This window comes from Saimiri boliviensis, chromosome 10, assembly GCF_048565385.1.
Source record: "Saimiri boliviensis isolate mSaiBol1 chromosome 10, mSaiBol1.pri, whole genome shotgun sequence".
Lineage (NCBI taxonomy): Eukaryota > Metazoa > Chordata > Mammalia > Primates > Cebidae > Saimiri > Saimiri boliviensis.
The window spans coordinates 17513035-17536731 of NC_133458.1; the positions used below are offsets into that span (position 1 = coordinate 17513035).

At 38.2% G+C, this 23697-nt stretch overlaps 1 protein-coding gene and 1 long non-coding RNA gene across 4 annotated transcripts in view; one reads left to right on the top strand and one right to left on the bottom strand.

Annotated features, from left to right (window-relative positions):
- The window catches only part of KDM7A (lysine demethylase 7A), a 91677-nt gene extending 68982 nt beyond the window's left edge, over positions 1 to 22695 (top strand). Inside the window, exons 12-20 of the mRNA XM_039472911.2 lie at positions 6548 to 6757; positions 8329 to 8453; positions 9319 to 9473; positions 10699 to 10796; positions 11286 to 11434; positions 11561 to 11769; positions 13391 to 13473; positions 15533 to 15806; positions 16422 to 22695. Of these exons, the coding sequence (XP_039328845.1) occupies positions 6548 to 6757; positions 8329 to 8453; positions 9319 to 9473; positions 10699 to 10796; positions 11286 to 11434; positions 11561 to 11769; positions 13391 to 13473; positions 15533 to 15806; positions 16422 to 16516 (1398 nt within the window). The 3' untranslated portion in view covers positions 16517 to 22695. The remainder of the gene's footprint in view (positions 1 to 6547; positions 6758 to 8328; positions 8454 to 9318; positions 9474 to 10698; positions 10797 to 11285; positions 11435 to 11560; positions 11770 to 13390; positions 13474 to 15532; positions 15807 to 16421) is intronic.
- The window catches only part of LOC141580032 (uncharacterized), a 152841-nt gene that overhangs the window by 90202 nt on the left and 38942 nt on the right, over positions 1 to 23697 (bottom strand). The window lies entirely within an intron of this gene.

Sequence of the window (23697 nt, forward strand, 5' to 3'; positions counted from 1 at the left end):
ATGAGAAGGCAATATTAGAGAAAAAAGAGTGAAAAGAAATGAACAAAGCCTCCAAGAAGTATGGGATTATGTGAAAAGACCTAATCTACTTTTGATTGGTGTACCTGAATGTGACAGGGAGAATGAATCCAAGGTGGAAAACACTCTTCAGGATATTATCCAGGAGAACTTCCCCAACCTAGCAAGGTAGGCTAACATTCAAGTCCAGGAAATACAGAGAACACCAAAAAGATACTCCTCAAGAAGAGCAACCCCAAGGCACGTAACTGTCATAGTCACCGGGGTTGAAATGAAGGAGTAAATGCTAAGGGCAGCCAGAGAGAAAGGTTGGGTTACCCACAAAGGGAAGCCCATCAGACTCACAGCAGATCTCTCAGCAGAAACCCTACAAGCCAGAATAGAGTGAGGGCCAATATTCAACATCCTTAAGGAAAAGAACTTTCAACCCAGAATTTCATACCCAGCCAAACTAAGCTTCATAAGTGAAGGAGAAATAAATTCCTTTATGAACAACTAGTTGCTGAGAGATTTCATCACCACCAGGCCTGCCTTACAAGAGCTCCTGATAGAAGCATTAAACATAGAAAGGAACCACTACCAGCCACTCTGATAACATACCAAATGGTAAAGAGCATCGACACAATGAAGAAACTGCATCAACTAATGAGCAAAACAGCCAGCTAGCATTAAAATGGCAGGATCAAATTCACACATAACAACATTAACCCTAAATTTAAATGGGCTAAATGCCCCAATCAAAAGACACAGACTGGCAAATTGGATAAAAAGCCAAAACCCATTGGTGTGCTGTATCCAGGAAACCCATCTCACATGCAGGGATACACAAAGGCTCAAAATAAAGGGATGGAGGAAGATTTACCAAGTAAATAGAGAGCAAAAAAAAGCAGGAGTTACAATTCTTGTCTCTGATAATATCAAACAGATTTTAAACTGACAAAGATCAAAAGAGACAAAGAAGGTCATTACATAATGATAAAGGGATCAATGCAACAACAAGAGCTAACGATCCCAAATATATATGCACCCAATACAGGAGCACCCATATACATATAGCAAGTTCTTTTAATGACCTACAAAGAGACTTAGACTCCCACACAATAATAGTGGGAGACTTCAACACCCCATTGTCAATATTAGACAGATCAACCAGACAGAAAATTAACAAGGATATCAGGACTTGAACTCAGACCTGGACCAAGCAAACCTAATAGACATTTACAGAACTCCCGACCCCAAATCCACAGAATATACATTCTTCTCAGCACCACATCACACCTACTCTAAAATTGACCACATAATAGGAAGTAAATCACTCCTCAGCAAATGCAAAAGAATGGAAATCATAACAGTCTCTCAGACCACAGTGCGATCAAGTTAGAACTCAGAATTCAGAAACTACTCAGAACCGCACAGCTTCATGGAAACTGAACAACTGGCTCTTGAATGTTGACTGGATAAACAATGAAATGAAGGCAGAGAAATAAAGAGGTTCTTCGAAACCAACAAGAATGAAGATACAACATACCAAAATCTCTGGGACACATTTAAAGCAGTGTCTAGAGGAAAATATATAGCAATAAATGCCCACATGAGAAGCAAGGAAAGATCTAAAATTGACACTCTATCATCAAAATTGAAAGAGCTAGAGGTGCAACGTCAAAAAAACTCAAAAGCTAGCAGATGACAAGAAATAGAATTAGGATGAGAGCAGAACCGAAAGAGATAAGAGACACAAAAAAACCCTTCAAAAATTAAATCCAGGAGCTGGTTTTTTGAAAAGATCAACAAAATAGACCACTAACCAGATTAATAAGAAAAGAGAGAATAATCAAATAGATGCAGTAAAATAATCTCATCAGAGATTATTACAAACAACTCTATGCACATAAACTAGAAAACCTGGAAGAAATGGATAAATTCCTGGGCACTTGCATCCTCCTAAGCCTAAACCAGGAAGAAGTCGAAACCCTGAACAGAACAATAACAAGGTCTGAAGTTGAGGCAGTAGTTAAGAGCCTACCACCCAAAAAAAGCCCAGGTCCAGATGGGTTCACAGCCGAACTCTACCAGACATACAAAGAGGAGCTGGTACCATTCCTTCTGAAACTATTCCAAACAATCCAAAAAGAGGGAATCCTTTCCAAATCAGTTTATGAGACCAACATCATCCTGATACCAAAACCCGGCAGAGACTCAACAAAAAAAGAAAACTTCAGGCCAATATCCGTGATGAACATAGATGCAGAAATCTTCAATAAAATACTGGCACACCGATTGCAACAGCATATCAAAAAGCTTACCCACCATGATCAAGTAGGCTTCATCCTGGGGATGCAAGGCTGGTTCAACATACGCAAGTCTGTAAACGTAATTCACCACATAAACAGAACCAAAAACAAAAACCACGTGATTATCTCAATTGATGCAGAGAAGGCCTTTGACAATATTCAACAGCCTTTTATGCTAAAAACCCTCAATAAACTAGGTGTTGATGGAACATATCTCAAAATAATAAAAGCTATGACAAACCAACAGCCATATTTTGTCATATGGAATGGACAAAAACTGGAAGCATTCCCTTTGAAATCTGGCACTAGACAAGGATGTCCTGTCTCACCACTCATATTCAGTATAGTATTGGAAGTTGTAGCCAGAGCAATCAGGCAAGAAAAAGAAATAAAGGGTATTCAATTAGGAAAGGAGGAAGTCAAATTGTCTCTATTTGCAGATGACATGACTGTGTATTTAGAAGACTCCATTATCTCGGCTCAATTTTCAGCAAAGTCTCAGGATACAAGATCAATGTGCAAAAATCACAAGCATTCCTATACACCAGTAACAGACTTAAAGAGAGCCAAATCAAGAACGAATGCCACTGACAATTACTACAAAGAGAATAAAATACCTAGGAATACAACTAACAAGGAACGCAAAGGACCTCTTCAAGGAGAACTGCAAACCACTGCTCAATGAAATAGGCAACAAACAGATGGAGAAACACTCCATGCTCATGGTTAAAAGAATCAGTATCGTGAAAATGGCCATACTGCCCAAAGTAATTTGCAGATTCAATGCTATCCCCATCAAGCTACCAGTGACCTTCTTCACAGAACTGGAAAAAACCACCTTAAACTTCATACGGAACCAAAAGAGAGTTTGCATAGCCCAGTCAATTCTAAGCAAAAAGAACAAAGCTGGAGGTATCACACTACCGAATTTCAAACTATACTACAAGGCTACAGTAATCAAAACAGCATGGTACTGGTACCAAAACAGAGATATAGACCAATGGAACAGAACAGAGGCCTCAGAGGCAACACCACACATCTACAACCATCTGATCTTTGACAAACATGACAAAAGCAATGGGGAAAGGATTCCCTGTTTAATAAATGGTGTTGGGAAAACTGGCTAGCCATGTGCAGAAAGCAGAAACTGGACCCCTTCCTGACATTTTACACTAAAGTTAACTCCAGATGGATTAAAGACTTAAACATAAGACCTAACACCATAAAACCTCTAGAAGAAAATCTAGGCAAAACCCTTCAGGACATAGGCATAGGCAAGGACTGGATGACCAAAACACCAAAAGCATTGGCAACAAAAGCCAAAATAGACAAATGGGACTTAATCAAACTCCACAGCTTCTGCACAGCAAAAGAAACAGTCATTAGAGTGAATCGGCAATCACCAGAATGGGAAAAAATTTTTGCCATCTACCCATCTGACAAAGGGCTAATACCCAGAATCTACAAAGAACTAAAACAGATTTACAAGAAAAATGTCCATTCAAAAGTAGGCGAAGGATATGAACAGACACTTTACAAAAGAAGACATACATGAGGCCACCAAACGTGAAAAAATGCTCATCATCAGTGATCATTAGAGAAATGCAAATCAAAACTACATTGAGATACCAGCTTACACCAATTAGAATGGCGATCATTAAAAAGTGTGGAGACAGCAGACGCTGGAGAGGATGTGGAGAAATAGGAACACTTTTACACTGTTTGTAGGAGTGTAAATTAGTTCAACCATTGTGGAATACAGTGTGGCGATTCCTCAAGGACCTAGAAACAGAAATCCCATTTGACCCAGCAATCCCATTACTGGGTATACATCCAAAGGATTATAAATCATTCTACTATAAGGACACATGCACACAAATATTCATTGCAGCACCATTTATAATACCAGCGACCTGGAACCAACCCAAATGCCCATCAATGACAGACTGGACAGGGAAAATGTGGCATATATACACCATGGAATACTATGCAGCCATAAAAAACTATGAGTTCATGTCCTTTGTAGGGACATGGATGAACCTAGAAACCATCATTCTCAGCAAAATGACACAAGAACAGAAAATCAAACACCGCATGTTCTCACTTATAGGTGGGTGTTGAACAACGACAACACATGGACGCAGGGAGGGGAACATCACACACTGGGGCTTGTTGGGGGGAAATGGGGGAGAGAGAGCATGGGGAGAAATGCCAGATAGGTGATGAGGAGGAAGGCAGCAAATCACACTGCCATGTGTGTGCCTGTGCAACAATCTTGCATGTTCTTCACATGTACCCGAAAACCTAAAATACAATTAAAAAAAAAAAAAAAGAATAAACTTACTATAAAAGTTATGATTCTATATGAAAAAAACTATAAATCTTAACTTACAGAAGTAAAACAATAGTTAACTAAATGAGAGTGTCATCTCTGAAAATGTCAGTCAACTCTAAATCAACATTACAAATTTAAAGTGGTAAAATACACTTGGAAGAATAATTAGACTGGCCCAGAGAGCAGCCAGTCCAGGATGGGTCAGGAGAATGAAAGGATCCATATTTGTTATGACCTAAAGTTCAAGTTTAACTGGGTATCCTATATTTTATCTGGAAGTCCTATCCAGGAAGGATGTCTCCAGAGAAAAATAGAAAATCGATGGATTACCAAATGTGTTTGAATGTTTTCATTCTTCTAGTGGATACTTTTTGCTGAGTCCAGTATACTGAATATTGAAGGAAAGGGAGGTATGTGCATGCTTAAGAGAGGTGTGTGAGGATTAAGACTTCATCTGGCATGGTAGGAATTCAGTAATATCTGAAGTTGAAAACTGTACAAACATGTCATTTTGTAATTTGGAGGCAAATAACAAGAGGGAAAACCATTTAGAAGAGTTGGACGTCCTGGCTAAATACCTAAAAGAATTGATAGCAAGGACTCAAATAGGTATTTGTACACCTGTGTTTATAGCAGCATTATCCACAATAGCCAAAAGGTAGACCAAGTAACCAAAGTGTTGATCAGCAGGTGAATAGATAAAGTGTGGTACATGCAGTGGAATACTACTCAGCTTTATAAAAGAAGGAGATGCTGACACATGCTACAGCATGGATGAACCTTGAAGATTTTTGCTAAGTGAAATAAGCCAGTCACCAAAGGACAAATTTTATAAAATTCCACTTACATGAGGTTCCTAGAAGTGTCAAATTCATAGAGAATGCAAGAAGAATAGTAGTTGCTAGGGGTTTGGTGGGAGGGGAGAATGAGTAATTATTGTGTACTGGGTACAGTTTCAGTTTGTGCAGATGAAAAGGTTCTGGAGATGGATGGCAGTGATGGCTGCACAAGAATGTGACTCTACTTAATGCCACTGAACTATACACTTAAAAATGGTTAAAATGGCAGATTTTATGTTTATGTTACCACAGTAAGAAAAACGTAGCAAGGGGTTGCCTCTGGAGAATGGGAGTCAGAGATGGGGAAGAGGAAAAGCATAACTTTTCATGATATGCTTATAGAATATTTAAGTTTTAAAACTACATAGATGTATAATTTTGGTTTAAAAAGTAATTATTGATTTATATAAACATGTATGTGAAAAGAATGTTTGTTGGAAAGAACAGCAGCCTAAATGGCTACCAGTAAGTATTAGGTCAGAAAATTAAGCTATATCTATACAGTGGAATGCAACACAGCCTTTAATAAGATTGAAAATCCAGGTGAGGAGCAGTGGCTAACACCTGTAATCCCAGCACTTTGAGAGGCCGAGGCAGGTGGGTCACATGAGGTCAGGAGTTCTACACCAGCCTGGGCAACTTAGCAAATCCCTATCTCTAAAACAAATAAAAAAATAAGCTGGGTGCAGTAGCATGCGCCTGTAGTCCCAGCTACTTGGGAGGCTAAAGTGGGAGGACTGCTTGAGCCCAGGAGGTGGGGATTGCAGTGAGGCGAGATTGCACCACTACACTCCACACTCCAGCCTGGGCGACAAGAGCGAGACGCTATCTGAAAAATAAATAAATAAAATAAAATAATGTTCATAGTATATTATGTTGAGGAGAGAAGGGAATAAAGGTCTCACCAAAACTGTTTGAAGCTTAGGATGTCCTGTCTTTTTTTGTTGTTTATATGGTTAAACTGAATGGTTTTTGTTTTCTAAAATATTTTTATGGATGATTATTTAGTCAGGTATGTATGTAATAGCCTCCTCATAAAAATACTCTGATTTTAATTCTTAAAGGAGGAAAATGGCAAACCAGTTAAATCTCAGGGAATTCCTCCTGTGTGTCCAGTTTCACGATCCTCAAATGAAGCAACTTCCCCATACCATTCCCGAAGAAAGATGAGGAAACTTCGAGACCATAATGTCCGAACTCCTTCTAACCTAGACATCCTAGAGCTCCACACAAGGGAAGTCCTCAAAAGATTAGAGATGTGTCCATGGGAAGAGGCAAGTATTATGTTTCATGACAACAAAAATAAACTTGGTTCTTTAAAGTTCTTTAAAGGGATAAGAAGAAGAGAATAATCTAACTATTGTTGGTACTTAATCTTTGCTGCAGCATTGTAGGCATCAACCAGTAGTTTTGCCTGTGACAGGAAGGGGTGCTTAATTTTTCTAGCTTTTAGTGTAGAATTTGAATGAACAGACCTCATTCGATTGCTGATATGTTTACTGTCTTCAGCAAGTACCACTTCCTCTGCTAGGCTCTGGAGAAGATTGTGAGCAAAACTTGACTCTGCCCCTCATGAAGCTTCCATCCTTGTTCAAGAAGGATAGGGAGACAGAGACACATATTAAAATAATTTCAGATTATAAGTGTTATTTTAAAAAAGCAAAACAATAGAACAACAGAATAAAGGGGGATGAGGCAGAGCTGGCTGCTTTAGCTCAGGTGGTCAGAGAGCCTCTCAGGTTTGAACTGACAGCTGAATAACAAATAGGAGGAAGTCAAATGGTTACAAGGTGATTGGAGGAACAGCATTACAGGCAGAGGGAACAGCAAATGCAGAAAGCCTCTACTTGATCCCACAGTCAGCCTGGAGGACTGTTAGACTGGGAGACTGTCAGAAGAAACTCACTGAACTTTGTGAAGTGCTGACCTGCTGGACAAAGGGGAGAATGGGAGGCAGTAATGAGATCTGTGTAGCGCCTTTGAAGAACATGGCAATGACTTTGTGTTGAGCTCTGCATCATCCATAATTTTATATCCCAAGTAGTGGATAAGCAACAATTTTAAATGAATAAGATCGAAGAACCAGGTGCTGTGGTGTCAGCCTATAGTCTCAGCTACTAGGGAGGCTAAAGCAGGAGGATCACTTGAGCCCAGGAGTTTAAGGCCAACGTAGCTAGATCCTGGCTTTAAAAAAAAATTATACACACACACACACACACAGTGTGTATCTTAAATATTTTAAATTGTATGTAATTAAGATTATGTTGTTCTAAACTGTAATCAGAGAAGATTAAGTTTTTTATGAAAGGTTCTATTTATTATTAAGGGGAAAAATCACTGTGAAAAGGAAATCTTTTTTATGCATTAAAACCCAGCTACTACCTCTATGTTGCATGGTGGCCTTTGTTCCTAGTGATAGCAGTGTGGTGACCAATAAGTTGCTGACTGTAGGTGGAGGATGGGTGACTGGAAAGGCGCAGTAGCTAGCACTTTAGCAGGAAAAAACAAGGGGAAGGAGAGAGAAAATACCTTGAGGCAGTGCTGCTCGTTTTTCAGCTTTCTGCAAGAACGAAGTTTCTTTGAATTTGCTTTGTGCATATTTTATGTTTTACTTTCTAGAATATATTTCATAGTTAGTGGCCCTCCAGAAAGATGAGCTATACTCTTGCTTTGGCTGTGGGAACTCTGGAGTGCCATACTGCTGCATATCCCCAAGCCCAGGTGGCTGTCTGTGTCTTTGAGAGCAGGGCCATTGGCGGCTGCGGTGGTGGTATATTGTACTCCTTCAGTCAAGCAGGGCTACCTGAGGGTGGATGGGAAGTAAGTTCTGCTTTTATACCTTCAGGACATCTTGAGCTCTAAACTGAATGGAAAATTCAACAAACATCTCCAGCCATCTTCCACAGTACCAGAATGGAGAGCGAAAGATAATGATCTACGATTACTGCTGACAAATGGAAGAATAATTAAGTATGTAAAGTAAACTAGAGTATCAAATAGATTAATTTTCATTGGGTTCCCTTTGTTCATTTAACCCAGGGGTCCTCTACCTTTTTGGCACAAAGGACTGGTTTTGTGGAAGACAATTTTTTCACAGCCAGGGGAATGGTTTTGGGATTAAACTCTTCCATCTCAGATCATCAGGCATTAGATTCTCGTAAGGAGTGTTTAACTCTTGGACATGTGTAGTTCACAATATGGTTCACGTTTCTCTGACAATCTAATGCTGCCACTGATCTGACAGGAGGTGGAGATCAGGTGGTAATATTTACTCACCCACCACTCACATCCTGCTGTGCAGCCCAGTTCCTAACAAGCCACAGACTGATGCCAATCTATGGCCTAAACCCCTGTTTAACCTGTAGTGAGCTCAGTAGCTCACATCTGTAATCCCAGGTTGATTTGGGAGGCCACTGTGGGAGGATCTCTTGAGGCCAGGAGTTCAAAACTAGCCTGGACAACTTAGCAAGACTCCATCTCTACAAAAAAATAACAATAAATTAGCTGGGTGTGGTGGACATGCCTGTAGTCCTGGTTACGTGAGAGTTGAGGTGAGAGGATCACTTGAGCCCAGGAGTTCAAAGTTACAGTGAACTATGATTGTGCTACCACACTCCAACCAGGGCAACAGAGCAAGACCCTATCTCAAAAAACAAAAACAAACATAAAACCAACCTTAGATCCCTACTGCATACTGTTACACAGTTGATTGAAATATGGGGACAGTGTCTTAATTCACCGCTTTTTGCAAATTAAGGGAGAGGGGAATAAATATGGTTTGGCTATAGAGTCTTGCCCTATATTCTAACTTGATTATTTTTCCTTCATGATACAGAGATGAAAGACAGCCCTTTACGGATCAGAGTCTTTACACAGCAGATAGTGAAAATGAAGAGGATAAAAGAAGGACAAAAAAGGCAAAAATGAAGATAGAAGAGAATTCAGGCATAGAGGGGGTGGAAAATGAAGAATCTCAGAAACCACTAAACAGTATGTTTGTTTTAATGGTTATTTTAAAGATAGTTTCATTACTAATGTGATAATATGTAAAATAACTTGCTAATTTTGAAGTTCTTAAGTTTATAATAGCAGAAAACTTTTGTGTCTCTAAAACTGTCTTGAAAAATATGAAGTATGTCTGAGTAGTTCACCCATCAGAGAAGTGCTGAACATGAGGTGTAGTGGCCAGGGGTGGTGTTCTTAGTGAGGGGATGCATGTGGGTTAGAGATGTGCTGCTCTAGTCAGCTTTTACAGAGTCACATGAAAGCTCATGCATGTTATAGGCCTCTACTCTCCAAAATAAAAGTTTCCAGTTTAATTTATATATAATTCCAGCTACCATGTAGATGGTTTTCAGAATTAGGAAATGTATATGATTGGCTAATCCGAAGCTGTTAGTAATCTACGTATTGTGGTTTTAATTGATTACCTGTTGACAAGAAGGCCTCTACTGCGTTATTAATTGGTTATCGTCAGTATGGCAAAATGGTTAACACCTCCTTCTCCTTAAGATCTTTTTTCTTTGAATTAAGCCTTAATTTCTCAACATATTTCAGGATCTCTGTATTCCTTTTTATTTTAAAAAGTAGTTCAAATAAATATTTTGATACTTGACAAGTAAATGTTTCAGATTAACTAACATTATTTAATCTATGTTGAACACCCCAGTTCCTGCTAATCTGGGTAAAACTGGCACTGCTGTAGTTGGTGACTCTGCCTATGCACACATGCCAGGAAAAAGGTGCTAGTCAACAGGAATCCATCAAACCACTGCTGTATGATAGTGCCTCATGAAAGAGAAAGCCCAGTTTATAAGCTTGTTGAATTCACTCTACATGAATGCTTTTTACATTTGGGAAAGTTGTCTTTTTGTTTTCTAATGATGTAACTAATGCAAAAGGAGAAACGTGAAAAGCATCTAGTAGCTGTTTAGTTTCAGCATTTTTTAGCTATCAGTATAAGGAATATATAATTATGTTTAGTAAATACCACACTTATATTTGAGAATATACTTCAGTCTGTATCTTGGCCAATTAGGGAGAAAGACCTTGAGAGGAGAAAGAAATGAAGAAAATAAAAGTGAAAAAGAAGGATAGAACAAGAGAGATTGAGAGACATCACAAAGCTGGATGGACTTTAAATATCACCTTGTCACCTTGTTCATCATAGTTGAACGACCTTCTCTTTTTCTCTCAACCTTTCATTCTTTTTCAGGGTTTTTTACACGTGTGAAATCAGAACTCAGGAGTAGACCATCAGGATATTCTGACATTTCTGAGTCAGAAGACTCTGGACCTGAGTGCACTGCACTGGTACGCCTGAGACCCCGTGGCTTGTACGTTATTTGATCGAAAGATGAGCACCCACTTAACTTCTCCTGGAAGGAAGGCAAATGAGAGCTTTTCCCAAAGCTTGTCTCCTGACTTACCATAGCACAGGGTCTTCCTGCAGTGGTCACTGTACACACACCATCATGTGACCACTCACGTTTGAGAAATGCAGCTTTTGTCTGATTTTGGAAAGGGTAGAGGGAAAGACTCTTCTGCTTTTACTATTCTTGTTTCGTATTTCTCATAGATTTTATTTTACCTTAAAGAAAGCTTGTACTGTGGATTTTTTTTAATCAAGGTAGTATGTTCATGTAGTTAATATTTTGATTTTTTCTCATGTGAAATACAGAAATAATTCCATGATGAGTAAGTTTCTGACTTTCCCTAGATGTATAAAATCTTTTTGGATTAATTTGTACAGACGTGGTCAATTTCTTATGTAGCTTTGTTTCCATGTAATTACTATCTCAGAAAAATAATTTTACCACTGAAGAGTCTGAAAGTTCAGGTGATGAAAGGAAACAAGAAATAACATCCAACTTTAAGGAGGAATCTAATGTGATGAGAAACTTCCTTCAAAAGAGCCAGAAGCCATCTAGAAGTGAAATTCCAGTTAAAAGGTAGGCTTGTTGATGGTAGTAGTCTTATACTGTAAGATAAATACTATGAAATTTTTTTTAGTTTTAAATTTTACTAAAATTGTCATCAGAAAAACTAGATTCTTGTGTTTTGGATCATCTCCTTAGGGAATGTCCTACCTCGACGAGCACAGAGGAAGAAGCTATTCAGGGCATGCTATCTATGGCAGGGCTGCACTATTCCACTTGTTTACAAAGGCAAATACAAAGCACAGACTGCAGTGGTGAAAGAAGCTCTCTCCAGGATCCCAGCAGCTGCCATAGCAGTAACCTTGAGGTTAGGCAGTTGTATCGCTATGATAAACCAGTGGAATGTGGTAAGAAACATAAATTGTCAGTTTCTAAAAAGTAACATATGTTGCCCAACTTAATGGCTCAATAATCCTTATTTAGGTTAAAGATTATGAGTAAGGCATGTTCATTACACATCTTTAGTTGGAAATGTGCTAAGAAGGTTGATCAAAAAACCCACAATTCTGACATACCATGTAAGATGGAAGCAGAAGAACTCAAAATGAATTACCTGGGATTGACAAATGTGTTCACTGGCATCATTCTACCATTGCTGTTGCAAGCCAGTTAGTATTATTTCCCTCCCTTTTACAGACAGGTTGATCACAGTGGAAGGAGTGTTTTGGTGCTTTAAATGGTCAGCTAACCTTGAACAATCAACCCTTTTTCCTTTTATGAGAAGAAAAACAAGTTCTGAACTGTTTCTTTCTGATTGAGGCTATTCCTTCTCTACTTGAAAAAGTATTAGGAAGAGAGAATCGACTTGTGGCAATGTTAGGCATGCCACATAGTGTTTTCTTCTTTGTGCCTTTAGAGAAAATGTTTGCATCCCAAGAAGCCTCAGGAGGACTGGGGAAAAGACAGTACTGTGTTAAAACTGAATGCCTATATAATAATTGTGTTTGATCCTACATAATTATCTACTGTGTACCAGGAGCTTGACATCCATTTCACTTAAATAATTTTTTCTTGAGATGGTTTCACATTGCTGCCCAGGCTGGAATGCGGTAGCACAAACACAGCTCACTGTAGGCTCAACCTCCAGGGCTCAAGCAGTCTTCCTGTCTCAGCCTTCCAAGTAGCTGGGACTACAGTTGCATGCCACCAAACCTGGCTAATTTTTTGACTTTTTGTAGAGATGAGGTCTCAACTGTGTTTCCCAGGCTGGTCTCCAACTCTTGAGCTCGAGTGATCCTCCTGCCTCTGCTTCCCAGAATGCTGGGATTACAGGTGTAAGCTACCATGCCTGGTTATTTCACTTAATTCTTAAAATAATAATTGTAGGTAAAATTTACTCCGATTTTACAGGTAAAGGAAATAAGACTTAGTGAAATTAATTTAACTTGCCCACACTTCACATAGATATTAGTCAGTGGTATTGGAATTTGAAGCCAGGACCATCTGATCTCAAATTCTTTGCTTATTACCTGCTTTTATTTTATGTGGAAAAATACACCATTTTTAGAGAGAATTATTGCATTGGTTTTACATATACAATAGGTGGCCATAGAATTTGATTCTAGATTTTCCAGCATCTAGCTCAAAACTCATTATATAAAGACAGTCATTCAGGCTGGTCTGAATGTGGTGTGGTGTTTATAACTAATTGATCACGAACAGTTACATATTTCTTTGTTCCTTCTCCATCTCACGGCTTCACTTGACTAGCAAATGAATGAATGAATGAAGACAATCTTTGAGAGAATTGAAAGAATTAGCATAATAGGTTATGAGCTGGTGACTTTTTGTTTTTGAGAGGGAAAGGCATATAGTGAAGGTAAAAGTACACAAATGAGCATCAGAAGAGTTAATATGTTTTTAAATAAAATGTCAACATAAATTTACTTTCATTTTTAAGCATTAGGCTAATTTTGTCATTTCAGATCAAGTTTGTACAAAGTTACTTAAACTAAAACTTCTCTTTAGGATACCATGTCAAGACTGAAGAACAAGACTTGAGGACTTCCTCCTGGATTAAACAGTTTGATACTTCGAGATTTAATCCTCAGGTATGTTCAAAGTTTGAAACCTTAAAAGGAGATTTAAAATGGTCATTAACTGTGTTATTCTTTCTTTTTTAAAATTGTATCAACTGGTTATCAAGTTCTAGATCTAGGCAGCCAAAAAATTATAATTAAATCCACATTTGAACAACTGTCCATTTTGAGAGATGCTGAAACGATGACTAACATAAGGCTCATGGATAGAATGCGATCTGGAAAAGAATAATTTATTCAAGGAAGTAGTTAAAAAACCACTGTCTGCCAATCCCTGTAGGTTATATCCGGTTAGAATGAAATATTAAAGGAAAAGAATATCACGAAGTTCTCTTTTTAATCTCTGATACTGTTTCTTGAACGGTTTTGGATACCAAATTTCTTTGAGCATTTCATGAAAGTTACAGATTATCTTTCTAGAAAAAACATTGATGATAAACACGACTTTTGCTTCCATTACTCACTATTTGTGCTACTACCACCTCCTCTTGCCCCAGACCATCCACTGGCTCCAGATTAAGAACCTTTGTTATAAAAGAAAAACCTGGATGTTTTAGGATCCCAGAATACTAATGCTTATGCCAAACAAAATGAACCCAAAATAGCAGTTTTGAAAAAAGTAAATCGTTACCAGTAGCACTGAACGAGTAAAGTAATACAACCGTTTGTTGCAAACCTTGGAAAATGGCAGCCAGAGGAAGAATAAAAAGTTTTCATGTGACAGTGGGGCCCCAAACCTCTCTAACTGAAGCACACGTAAGAAAGAAAGTAAATCAGCAAAGGCAGGAATATTGCCTCTAGTTCTCCTTCGTGTGAAGAAACATTTGTGGGGGAGAAGGGAAGGAGGGAGGGAAGGGGAGGCAGAGGAGAACATGAGTAGACTGTTTAAGAAGTGAAGGGAAAATCTCTTCTGAATAAAGCTTTCACATAGCACCGAAAGACCTCAGCAGAAGTGAAAAGGGCCTCTTAGGTTTTGCCATCTTCCATAGCTCTGGGTCGACTGGAGGAATGAACTAAAATCTCTGGAGGAGGAGATACCTGTGTATATAGACAGAATAGACTCTATCCCTAAATATGGAACATCATTAATCTCTGAGTAGTGGAATTATGGGTGGTTTTTATTATTATTTTCTTCATTTGGCTTAGCAATTACTTTTATAATAAAGAGAGGCAAGTTATTTTTTTAAAGAGAGTCTTTGTGAGTATACATTCTTTGACTAGAAGGATATATTCCAGAGTCAAAGGTCATAAGAAATCTTGTTATAATTCACTTTTGAGTATATGATTTTATAGTGCCTCACTGTAGCTGGTCATAAAGTTTATCACTTATTAGCACTATAGGATTCATTATGTAATGTAAGCTATTATTTAAATCAGGTTGTTCTTTTTATAATTGTTTTTGAATGTTTTGAAAAAACTGGTTTCATGAAACATTCACACTATGGTGGACTCTGTTCACATCTAGTCTATTTCTTTCTCTTTCTAATGCTGTTATGACCCTCTCAGTTAATTTCAAGACTCACCAGTCAGTAGCGTTTTTTTCTCCTTTAACGTTGACTCAGTAGTCTTAAGAGATTGAAACAATACTTGTAGTAAAAGGAAAACATCAAGCTTGGGACTTTGGATCTAAGTATTTTCTAAAAAACAAATACAGTGGAGATGAACCTGACAGAAGATAGGTTCTGAAAAAGAACATCACATATGAGAGGTCGGAGGGAACTCTGACATGCCAAGGAAGCAGAGGACCCATTCCCCCAGCTAAGGGTCCTTGCATGGCACATGCTTATTGAGTGGAGTAGCAAGTAGGGTGCAGTGCCTGTTTCCATTGTTCTTTCTCACTCTTTCCCCTTAACTTGTGATGCAACTTCAAGATCCAAGTCCTTCAGAACTGTTAGGTCAATGGACTGAGACGACATTGTGCAGGAGTGGTCATCTGTGGCTAACAGATGTTAAGAAAATCAGAATTCAGTAGTTTGTTTCTTCCCACTTGACTTTGCCAGTGTGTGCAGAGAGCTTAAATACCTCATTTAAACCCTAAAAATTCAGCCTCATTTCCTTTCTCCTCCTTCAGGATCTAAGTAGAAGCCAGAAATGCATCAAAAAGGAAGGCTCATCAGAAATGAGTCAGAGGGTACAAAGTAGGAATTACGTGGACAGCAGCAGCTCAAGCCTTCAGAATGGAAAGTATATGCAGAATTCAAACCTGACTTCGGGGGCGTGCCAGATAAGTAACGGCAGTCTAAGCCCAGAAAGGCCAGTTGGTGAAACTTCCTTCTCATTGCCCCTTCACCCCACCAAGAGACCGGCATCAAATCCACCCCCTATCAGCAACCAGGCAACAAAAGGTAACTTTCACACGTGTCTAGAGGAAGGACATTTCTGACTGTATATGACGGTCATTGTGGCAGTTGAGGTGTAGTCTCTGCACTGAAGTTGTTCAACATCTCATGCATCATGGACAGCAAAGTCATGGCAGTTATACACAGGTTACTTTGGGAACAAAGAAAAAGGATACCCACGTCAGCTTTGAGGAGCAGGAGACAGATCCTAAAATCAGATGCACAAGGGTTAGCCAGGCTGAGCTGGGAGAAGTGACAGAATAGACAGCTTTGAAGGCAGAGGAATGAGCCTGAGCCATAGCACAAAGCGGAGAAACAGGATATGGGGTATTTGTGAAATTGTAGTCGGTTTTGTTGCCAAAGCAGAGTTTAATGTGGGATCGGAAAGAGCCCAGGCAGACCAGACTGTGGGAAGGCCTTGTGAGTCTTGTGAGAGAGGGCGGCCTTTATGGATAGTTTGATGAGGTGGAAGGGTTTTAAACATCGAAAGTCCAGAAGTGCGACTTTGTTCATGCGGAACACCTAAGGGTTTACTTGCCACAAAGCTCTCCCTGTAGTCTTCCAGGTGCTCTCTTAAGTGTGCTTTTCATTGTTATTTATACTCCTTTTGGTGTTTTATAGGTAAACGTCCAAAAAAAGGAATGGCAACAGCCAAACAACGTCTTGGGAAGATCCTTAAGTTGAACAGAAATGGCCATGCACGTTTCTTTGTGTGACAGAGCCGCTGTTGCAGCCATTCTTCCCTTTGGAGACCAGTCTAGGGGTGCAGGAGACTGGAGCTTCTGCCATCCCCCTGCCTGGAGCAGTTTGCGTGAATAGTAAGAACACTGCCCGAAGAACAGAATGAACCTGATGCTGCATTTTCACTGTGCCACACCCACTCAGCAATAACCATTTTGGACCTGGTGGGGGAGAGGAAGGAGGAGGGTAGAACCTTAAAAAGAGACCTCGAACTGGAAAGGGTCTCTTGTCAGGGCTTGAATTTTATTTTGTTGTTGGTAGTGTCTGGATGTATTTTCAGTGGTAGGGTAAAGAATTATGAATAATTTATTTAACAGATTTTTTTTTTAAAGTTAACAGCTTTTAAATTCTTTTTTTAAAGCTATTTATTTGGAAGATTTCTGGAGAAATATCTCACTAATTTAGATGTAAGAATGTGACGGTTTTTAAATTATTTTTGATAGTGTGTGTGTTACATGTGGGGAAGAGCCACGGTAACAGTAACTAGTCTGGACTCTTAAATTTGATATTCAGGTTAAAGTCTTAAACAGGGATTTGATGCATTAATTATTTTAAATTAAGATGTATATGAAAATCATTTTATTTTATATATTTCATGTGTTTTTTATAAGCTATTAGCTTCGCTTTTGCTAACATCCAAGGTGCATACTGTTATCCAGGTTGATTAACTTATATCCCACTTCCTTCTGCACTCCCATCATTTTGTCATAACCCAATGAGACTCTTCTCTTTGCAGGGAAACACTTTCATAGCCAATGTGTAAGAACTCCATAAAAGATCCCTCATTTTGTTTGACATTGTGATTTTCTTCTCAATATTAAAAAAAAATAGGCTTTTGCATTTTCATTTCTGCTGATAATATCTGGGTCCCAAAGAGAACAGCTTTAATATCTTTTTCCTATTTTAGGGAAAAGTATTATAAGTTTGGTTAAATTGTCATGTTTATAGTTTTTCCAAATACATTTGTAACTACAGTGGGCCTTCTTCATACTGCTGGTGTCGGACAACAGGACTGACACCTGCTGCAGAGGTTATATCTTATGATGCTTTTATTCTCCATATCTGATTTGTTTAAATGTTTTTGACTTACGATATTCAAATCTGCATAATAAGCCGTAATATATAGGATTAATAATATTACATTAATTTGTATAGAAGCAAGCATGTTGGAATAGATTTTTTGTGTGTATTCTTTTTCATTTCTTAATTTTCTAAAGAATTATTTAAGATAAGGATTTGGAGTAAAATGGGTGCTTTTGGCAGTTTATTCCATCTATCCTAACCTGACAAGTGCATACTGAAGTTAAGTATCTGGTTAAACTTTAATCATTTATCTCCTTTATGTATAATTTTTACTAAATGCAGATTTCATTTGCTTGAAGTACCCATTTTCCCTTTTTTTCCTTTCATGGCATAAAAATAATTGATTTCTGGGGGTGCGGTGGAAATGTTCCCAAGTCTGACAATAGAGCATTTTACAAATTCCTACAAAGAAAATATAGGCAAATAGATAAAATTTATTTTTGTGGAGAAACATGGCCATATTATGGATTTGTCTTTTTTAACTCAGCAAGATAGCAGGACATACCCTTCTGTATTATCACTTGAATTGCTAATAAGAAAAAAGTCTATACCATCATCTTTCATGGTTGCATTCAAATGTGTATTTTCAAAGAGAAATATTTCTTAGTGTCCCCATTCCAAAATTTCATGGGATAAATATCAAATAGTTTATGAAGTAGCCTTGCTGGTTCAGAGTGACTGGACCAAAGTCTGAATCTTATCTGGGTATCAGGAAGAAGACTTCTGTGGAAATCCTCAGTGTCTGTGAACAACCCGTGTAAACCCTGTCTACACTATGCCAAAACCAGTGGGAAGATGGGTAGAATCATCTTATCTCAGGATGTCAAAAGTCTGGGTTTGACTGATTCCCTTACCTTCCCATACAGTATATTCTTGTGATGTGTTGGTTTTCTGTAGATCCTGAGTTGGTGTTAACAATAGTCTCGTTTTTATTTTGGTTTTGAAAAATAGGAGGTGTAAGAGCTATAATTTCCTTTTCCTGTAATATCATGATCCGTTTTTTTTTCTTTGTTTTTCGCAACTCTTGAGTATTTTCAGTTTTTTTATTTAGCCACAAAAATTAAAATGAAACTTTATTTTTGGGAATTAAAATGAAATTTATTTTATTTTTATGAATTAAAATTGTGGCCAGTATCCACTGTGTCTTTAGGCTGAGGAAAACTAATTTGGAATAGCCCATATCTGGAATTCTAAAGTGAAGGTACTGTGTATTCACTGTTAGTAGTTTTAGCTCATTAAGGGGCTAAGTTAGAAAACTTTCAGCAAGGTAATAGAACCACTAATATAATCCATGTATCTTTTTCTGCATTGGTGAAAATTCGGCCACTGATCCAGTGACTCCTAGTTAAACCTCTTATAACATTACTGGCTGTGATGCATCCCTATAGCTCATGGAAATAGCTAAACTTTGTGGTAACTGCTGCCAGTACCTGGGCTTAACAGTAATAGAGAACCTCATTCATACCATACAGACACAACAACTTAGGAAGACAGCACTGATAGCATTTAGCTAGTTGTAAGCAAATACAAATATGTAAAATTGAGAATTATGAGTTAACATATGCAACTTTAGTAATAGTAATAGATGATAATTTTCCCATATTGTTTCAAATAAGTGACTCTTCAGCTGGGATCCATTGGATTGTAATTCACAATGTCACATAATATGCTTTTTAATATTGATGAATGATGTAAACAATATAAAGTTGGCAGTTTGTAGTACATTATGCTAGAAGTACATTGAACTTCATAAGTATCAGTTGATTTTTAAGCATACAGAATTGAAGATTCTGACTGAAATCATAAACTCAGAGAAAACAAGTCCATCTTTATCACTAATTAGCTTGAATGCTTTTCTATTTTTAAATAATCCTAATTACTGCCTTTTCAATATAGTCTACTGTATTTATTCATATGGGATCAACAGGTATTATCAAACATCTACTGTGCGCCCAGCACTACCTAGTACTGTGGGGGAATATAAAGTTGCATTGTGGTCTCTGCCCTTGAAGGTCTTCTCCAGGAAATTAAAACTATTATTTTCACTTCTAAGCAAACATGAGCAAAAGAGGACCTGTTCATTAAAAAACATCCTAACTTTTTTAGTTTCAACTGAGATATGCCACTGTAGAAGTGAAAGTAATTTCACAATTTAAGAAAGCAAGTTGGTAATTTTATATGGTCATACAGGGACTTGGTGTAGCGTGCCAGGAAGCAGAAGACCTGGGTTTTTGTCCAAGTTCTGCCATTTAGGTATCAGCTGTATAACCTTGAATAAGTCACTTATTCTTTCTGAGTTTTCTCATTTGTAAATTTGGATTAAAATGTTTATTATAATTAAGAAAAACATAATCTTATTAACACTACATACAGAGAACTTATTAAGTGAAAACTGGTAATTAATGAATGCACCTTTATATATATATTTTTAATGAAAACTAATGTTATTCATGATGTTTGTTTTATATCAAATATATGCCCAGGGCATGCTACTATAAAAATCCGAAGAATCTCCAACAAGGTGCTGGATTAAAATCAAACTTCGTGCTTGAAGTGGAAAAAAAAGAAATGAGGTTTATGGATAAGAGAGTGAGAATGTGTATCTTCAAGTATGTTAAGATGATTTAACTGAAAGATGGCTTTCGGTTTTTCTGGAAGAATTAGGAAAGTACCATCCCCAAAGGTTCAGCATACTCTTTAGGTACTAGATAAAGGTGAAGGAAGTCATGGAATTAAATGACTTAGCAACTCCCCAGGGAACTTGTGGGGCGAATGAGGCAGTTAGGATGGTGAGAATGCACAGACAGCTCTGGGTTGGGTACCAACAGCTTGCTTGGTAGAGAGAAACCACTGTAGGAAAGGAGACTCCACCAGACATCTTCGACAGACAAGATTCTTTCTGGCTTTTTCAAAAGATGGTCTCTGCAGCAGCAAGACTATAGAGTTGATTAGAATAATCATGTGACCCAGTATGCTACTGCTAGGCGTAATTATCAAAAATTCATTTTTCTCATTAAATACTAAGTTAACTGCTCACCACATAAAGAAAAGCTAGAGCTCACCAGTCTTTTCTTGGTGTCCTAGACCTTCCTCTAAAGCAGTCTTGAGAAGGTTGAGCATCAGATCTTTAGCCTAGACAGAATGTCACTGGTAAATAAAGGAGACACAGGAAACCTAGAGTGGGCAGTGATTTGCCTGGGGATACACAATGGATCTGGGGCCTCTGATACCTTGCTTCCAAAAACAGCCCATGGTTTGTGATGCTGTGCAGCCTTGGCTTGTCCTGTGGGATGATATTGATGTGCTTTCTTGAAACCAAGTAGAAAGAAAGGGGAAGAATTTTCTTATTCTGTTGCTGTTGAACATAATGTAATTTTAATACTGTAGCCTTCCTAGAAGCCCTTCCCTTTTTTTCATGCTATAAAGTCAAATATTTGATATCCTTAATATAAATTTTAAAAATTAAGATGATTAGGAAGTCAATGTCTATTTCCAAAGCAATTAGCTTGTTGTGATTGACTGATTTTATCCTTCTATAGTATTTTTTTCCTCATTTTAATTAAGAGGAGAAAATAATACTTTTTTGCAATATCCTTAGATTCTCCCCTTCACTCTGGTGCCCCTTCTAGTGTCTTAACACTTTGACTTAACAAGTATAACATTAGATTTTTTTGTTAAGCCTTTTTGAAACTGTATTCAGTGATTCTTCTATCTGCTCTGCACTATTTCACTAATAAACCCTGGCTACCACGTAGCCCTTGACCTCCAAGTAGTTTACCTATGCAAGACCTGTGACATTCTGAATTCACTTTTTTTAATTTCAGAAAGTAGTCCTAAATGGAGCTTAATTATAAAGGTAAAACTGTCTCCAATCAGTTTTATTTTGGCCATTTCCTTCTCAAAATGTCAGCTGTTTTTTCCTCCAAGATTTTTCACCAAAACAATGATCATAAGTGCTGGAATATATAATACTTCACAAGCATAAAATAAGCCAGACATACTCTCATATTTCTTTGGTGTATTTTGGTTGGTAAAACTTAACAGCATTAAATGTAAAATAGGAGTTAATTCCTTGCCTAGAATCATTTCTTCCCTCTCAGATTCATAAGTAACCTTTTATTTTTACAAAGCTACGTATAACTTTCACATTATAGTCAGGGACCTGAGGTGTAACTTGCTAAGTGAACCCCAAGGTTATTTTACCTTACAAAAGAAACCTAAACCAAACTAAGGGCCTTACAGTTTATGGTTAGACTGAATCAAAAGCTATAACCTCAATTTTTCCAAAAACAGCTTCTGACTGCAAAAGTAAGTCATACAGTTGTTAGGTATGAAATAGCACTGATCAGGAAATGCATCTTCGCAGACTGTATTTCCTTCAGAAAAGACTTTTCTACTTTTAATATAAATTAAGCCATAACAGTTTCATGCTGTGGAAAGAGGGTGAAAAGGTTCATTTTAAGAGATTATGTAATGTGAACTTTCACATTTACTGTGAAATGTCTAACTTTGCCAGTGCTTCAGCAAGTTTTTTTGGGGGGGTGATGGGGAGGGGTAGTATTGGTTTTAGGGGTTTTAAATCTGTGAAATTTGGAGAGGGGACAGTTGTTGGCTCTGGTATTTACTAGTTTTGTAGTAATGTTTTGCTACCCTGACTTTTCTTACTGGTTTTTACGCCCACGGTCCAAGGGGACTGTTCTTATTTGGGGTGTCTGCGGAATAGCGTCTCGTCTGTTTGTATAGGCAGTCAGTGTGTGTGACACGTGTCCTTTCAGTCCGGAAGCCCACTGTGTGACAATGGCGTGGGGTGTGGCTGGGAGGTGGGGTGCTGAAGCTTGAAGAGCATTTCTTTGCTGATTCATAACAGTATTTCCCATCTTTTGCCTGCAGGCAGGGAAAGTGTACAGTATTTATTTTGTTTCTGTTTTACTTTAAATTTGTAAGTCTTTAAGTAGCTTACATTGATTATTATAGGGGAGGACAAGTGACTTGTTTAAAGTTGTATTTAGTATTCTTTCCAATTTCTGTATTTTAAAATATTGAAATTAAAATTGTATTACTTCTGTTTTGATTTTTTTTAGCACTCAGTGTATTTTTTGCCCATTGTTTGAAAGTATAAATGTTGAAAATTGTATAAAATGCGTCCTTGAAAGAAAAAGAATCTGAATTCTATCTACAATTCTGACTTTCTGCTCCCTTTTTCTGCTTACTGAATCATGGGAAATTATTTAAGAATGTGAAACACTGGGTTCAGCATCTGCTCCTTACTACTTCTGAAGACTTTAATGTGAAAAGTAACATGTACTATTTGGTTAGTATTGCTGGGGATGAGTGAGGGAAGAATACAAAAGTGTAGTTGGCAAGATGAGGCTGAAATGTAGAAATGGATGTGGGCACTTACTGATGCACACTTCAGACCATTCACAGTCCCCTACCCAGGCATCCCACAAATGTTTCCTAACCACAGCAGGCACTGTTCTAGCACCAGTGCTGTAGGAGTGAGCAAAACCAGGTCCCAGGCCTCAAGCAGCCTGTGTGAGACATGAAAGACAGGGACAGCCAGAGGCTATGGTGGCCTGGCTGGCTGGTGAAGGTAGGAGTGTAAGTGCTCTGTGAGGAGGATGAGCTTGGTTTTGGATCCAGGGTCCAAGGGACAGGTCAGGGATGATAAGGACCAGGAAAAAGATCTGGCCTTTAGAGGAAATGAGAGAGGAACTCTGGACGAAGAAGGAAGGAGCCCTATAGGCATCACTTCCAGGGCAGAAGAGAAGCCTGGGAAGGAGACGAGTGGGCAGGAAGTCTGTTCCCAAGGAGGAACTGAGCTCAGAGTTCCAGAAACCAGGTGACCCGAAAGACCAAAGACCATACATACCCTCCCTCCCCCTAATACCTGCAAAAGAACAGGGACACCAGAGCATGAACACCTAAACACACCTTGACAGCTGCTTCCACCACTAGAAAGGTATCACCAAAGGCAGTTTGCATCTCTTCCGTCTGCTTTCATGAAATTGATTGGCACCTAAATCTGAACAAATCTGTTCCTTTTGTGAAAACCCATATACTACTTGTAAAT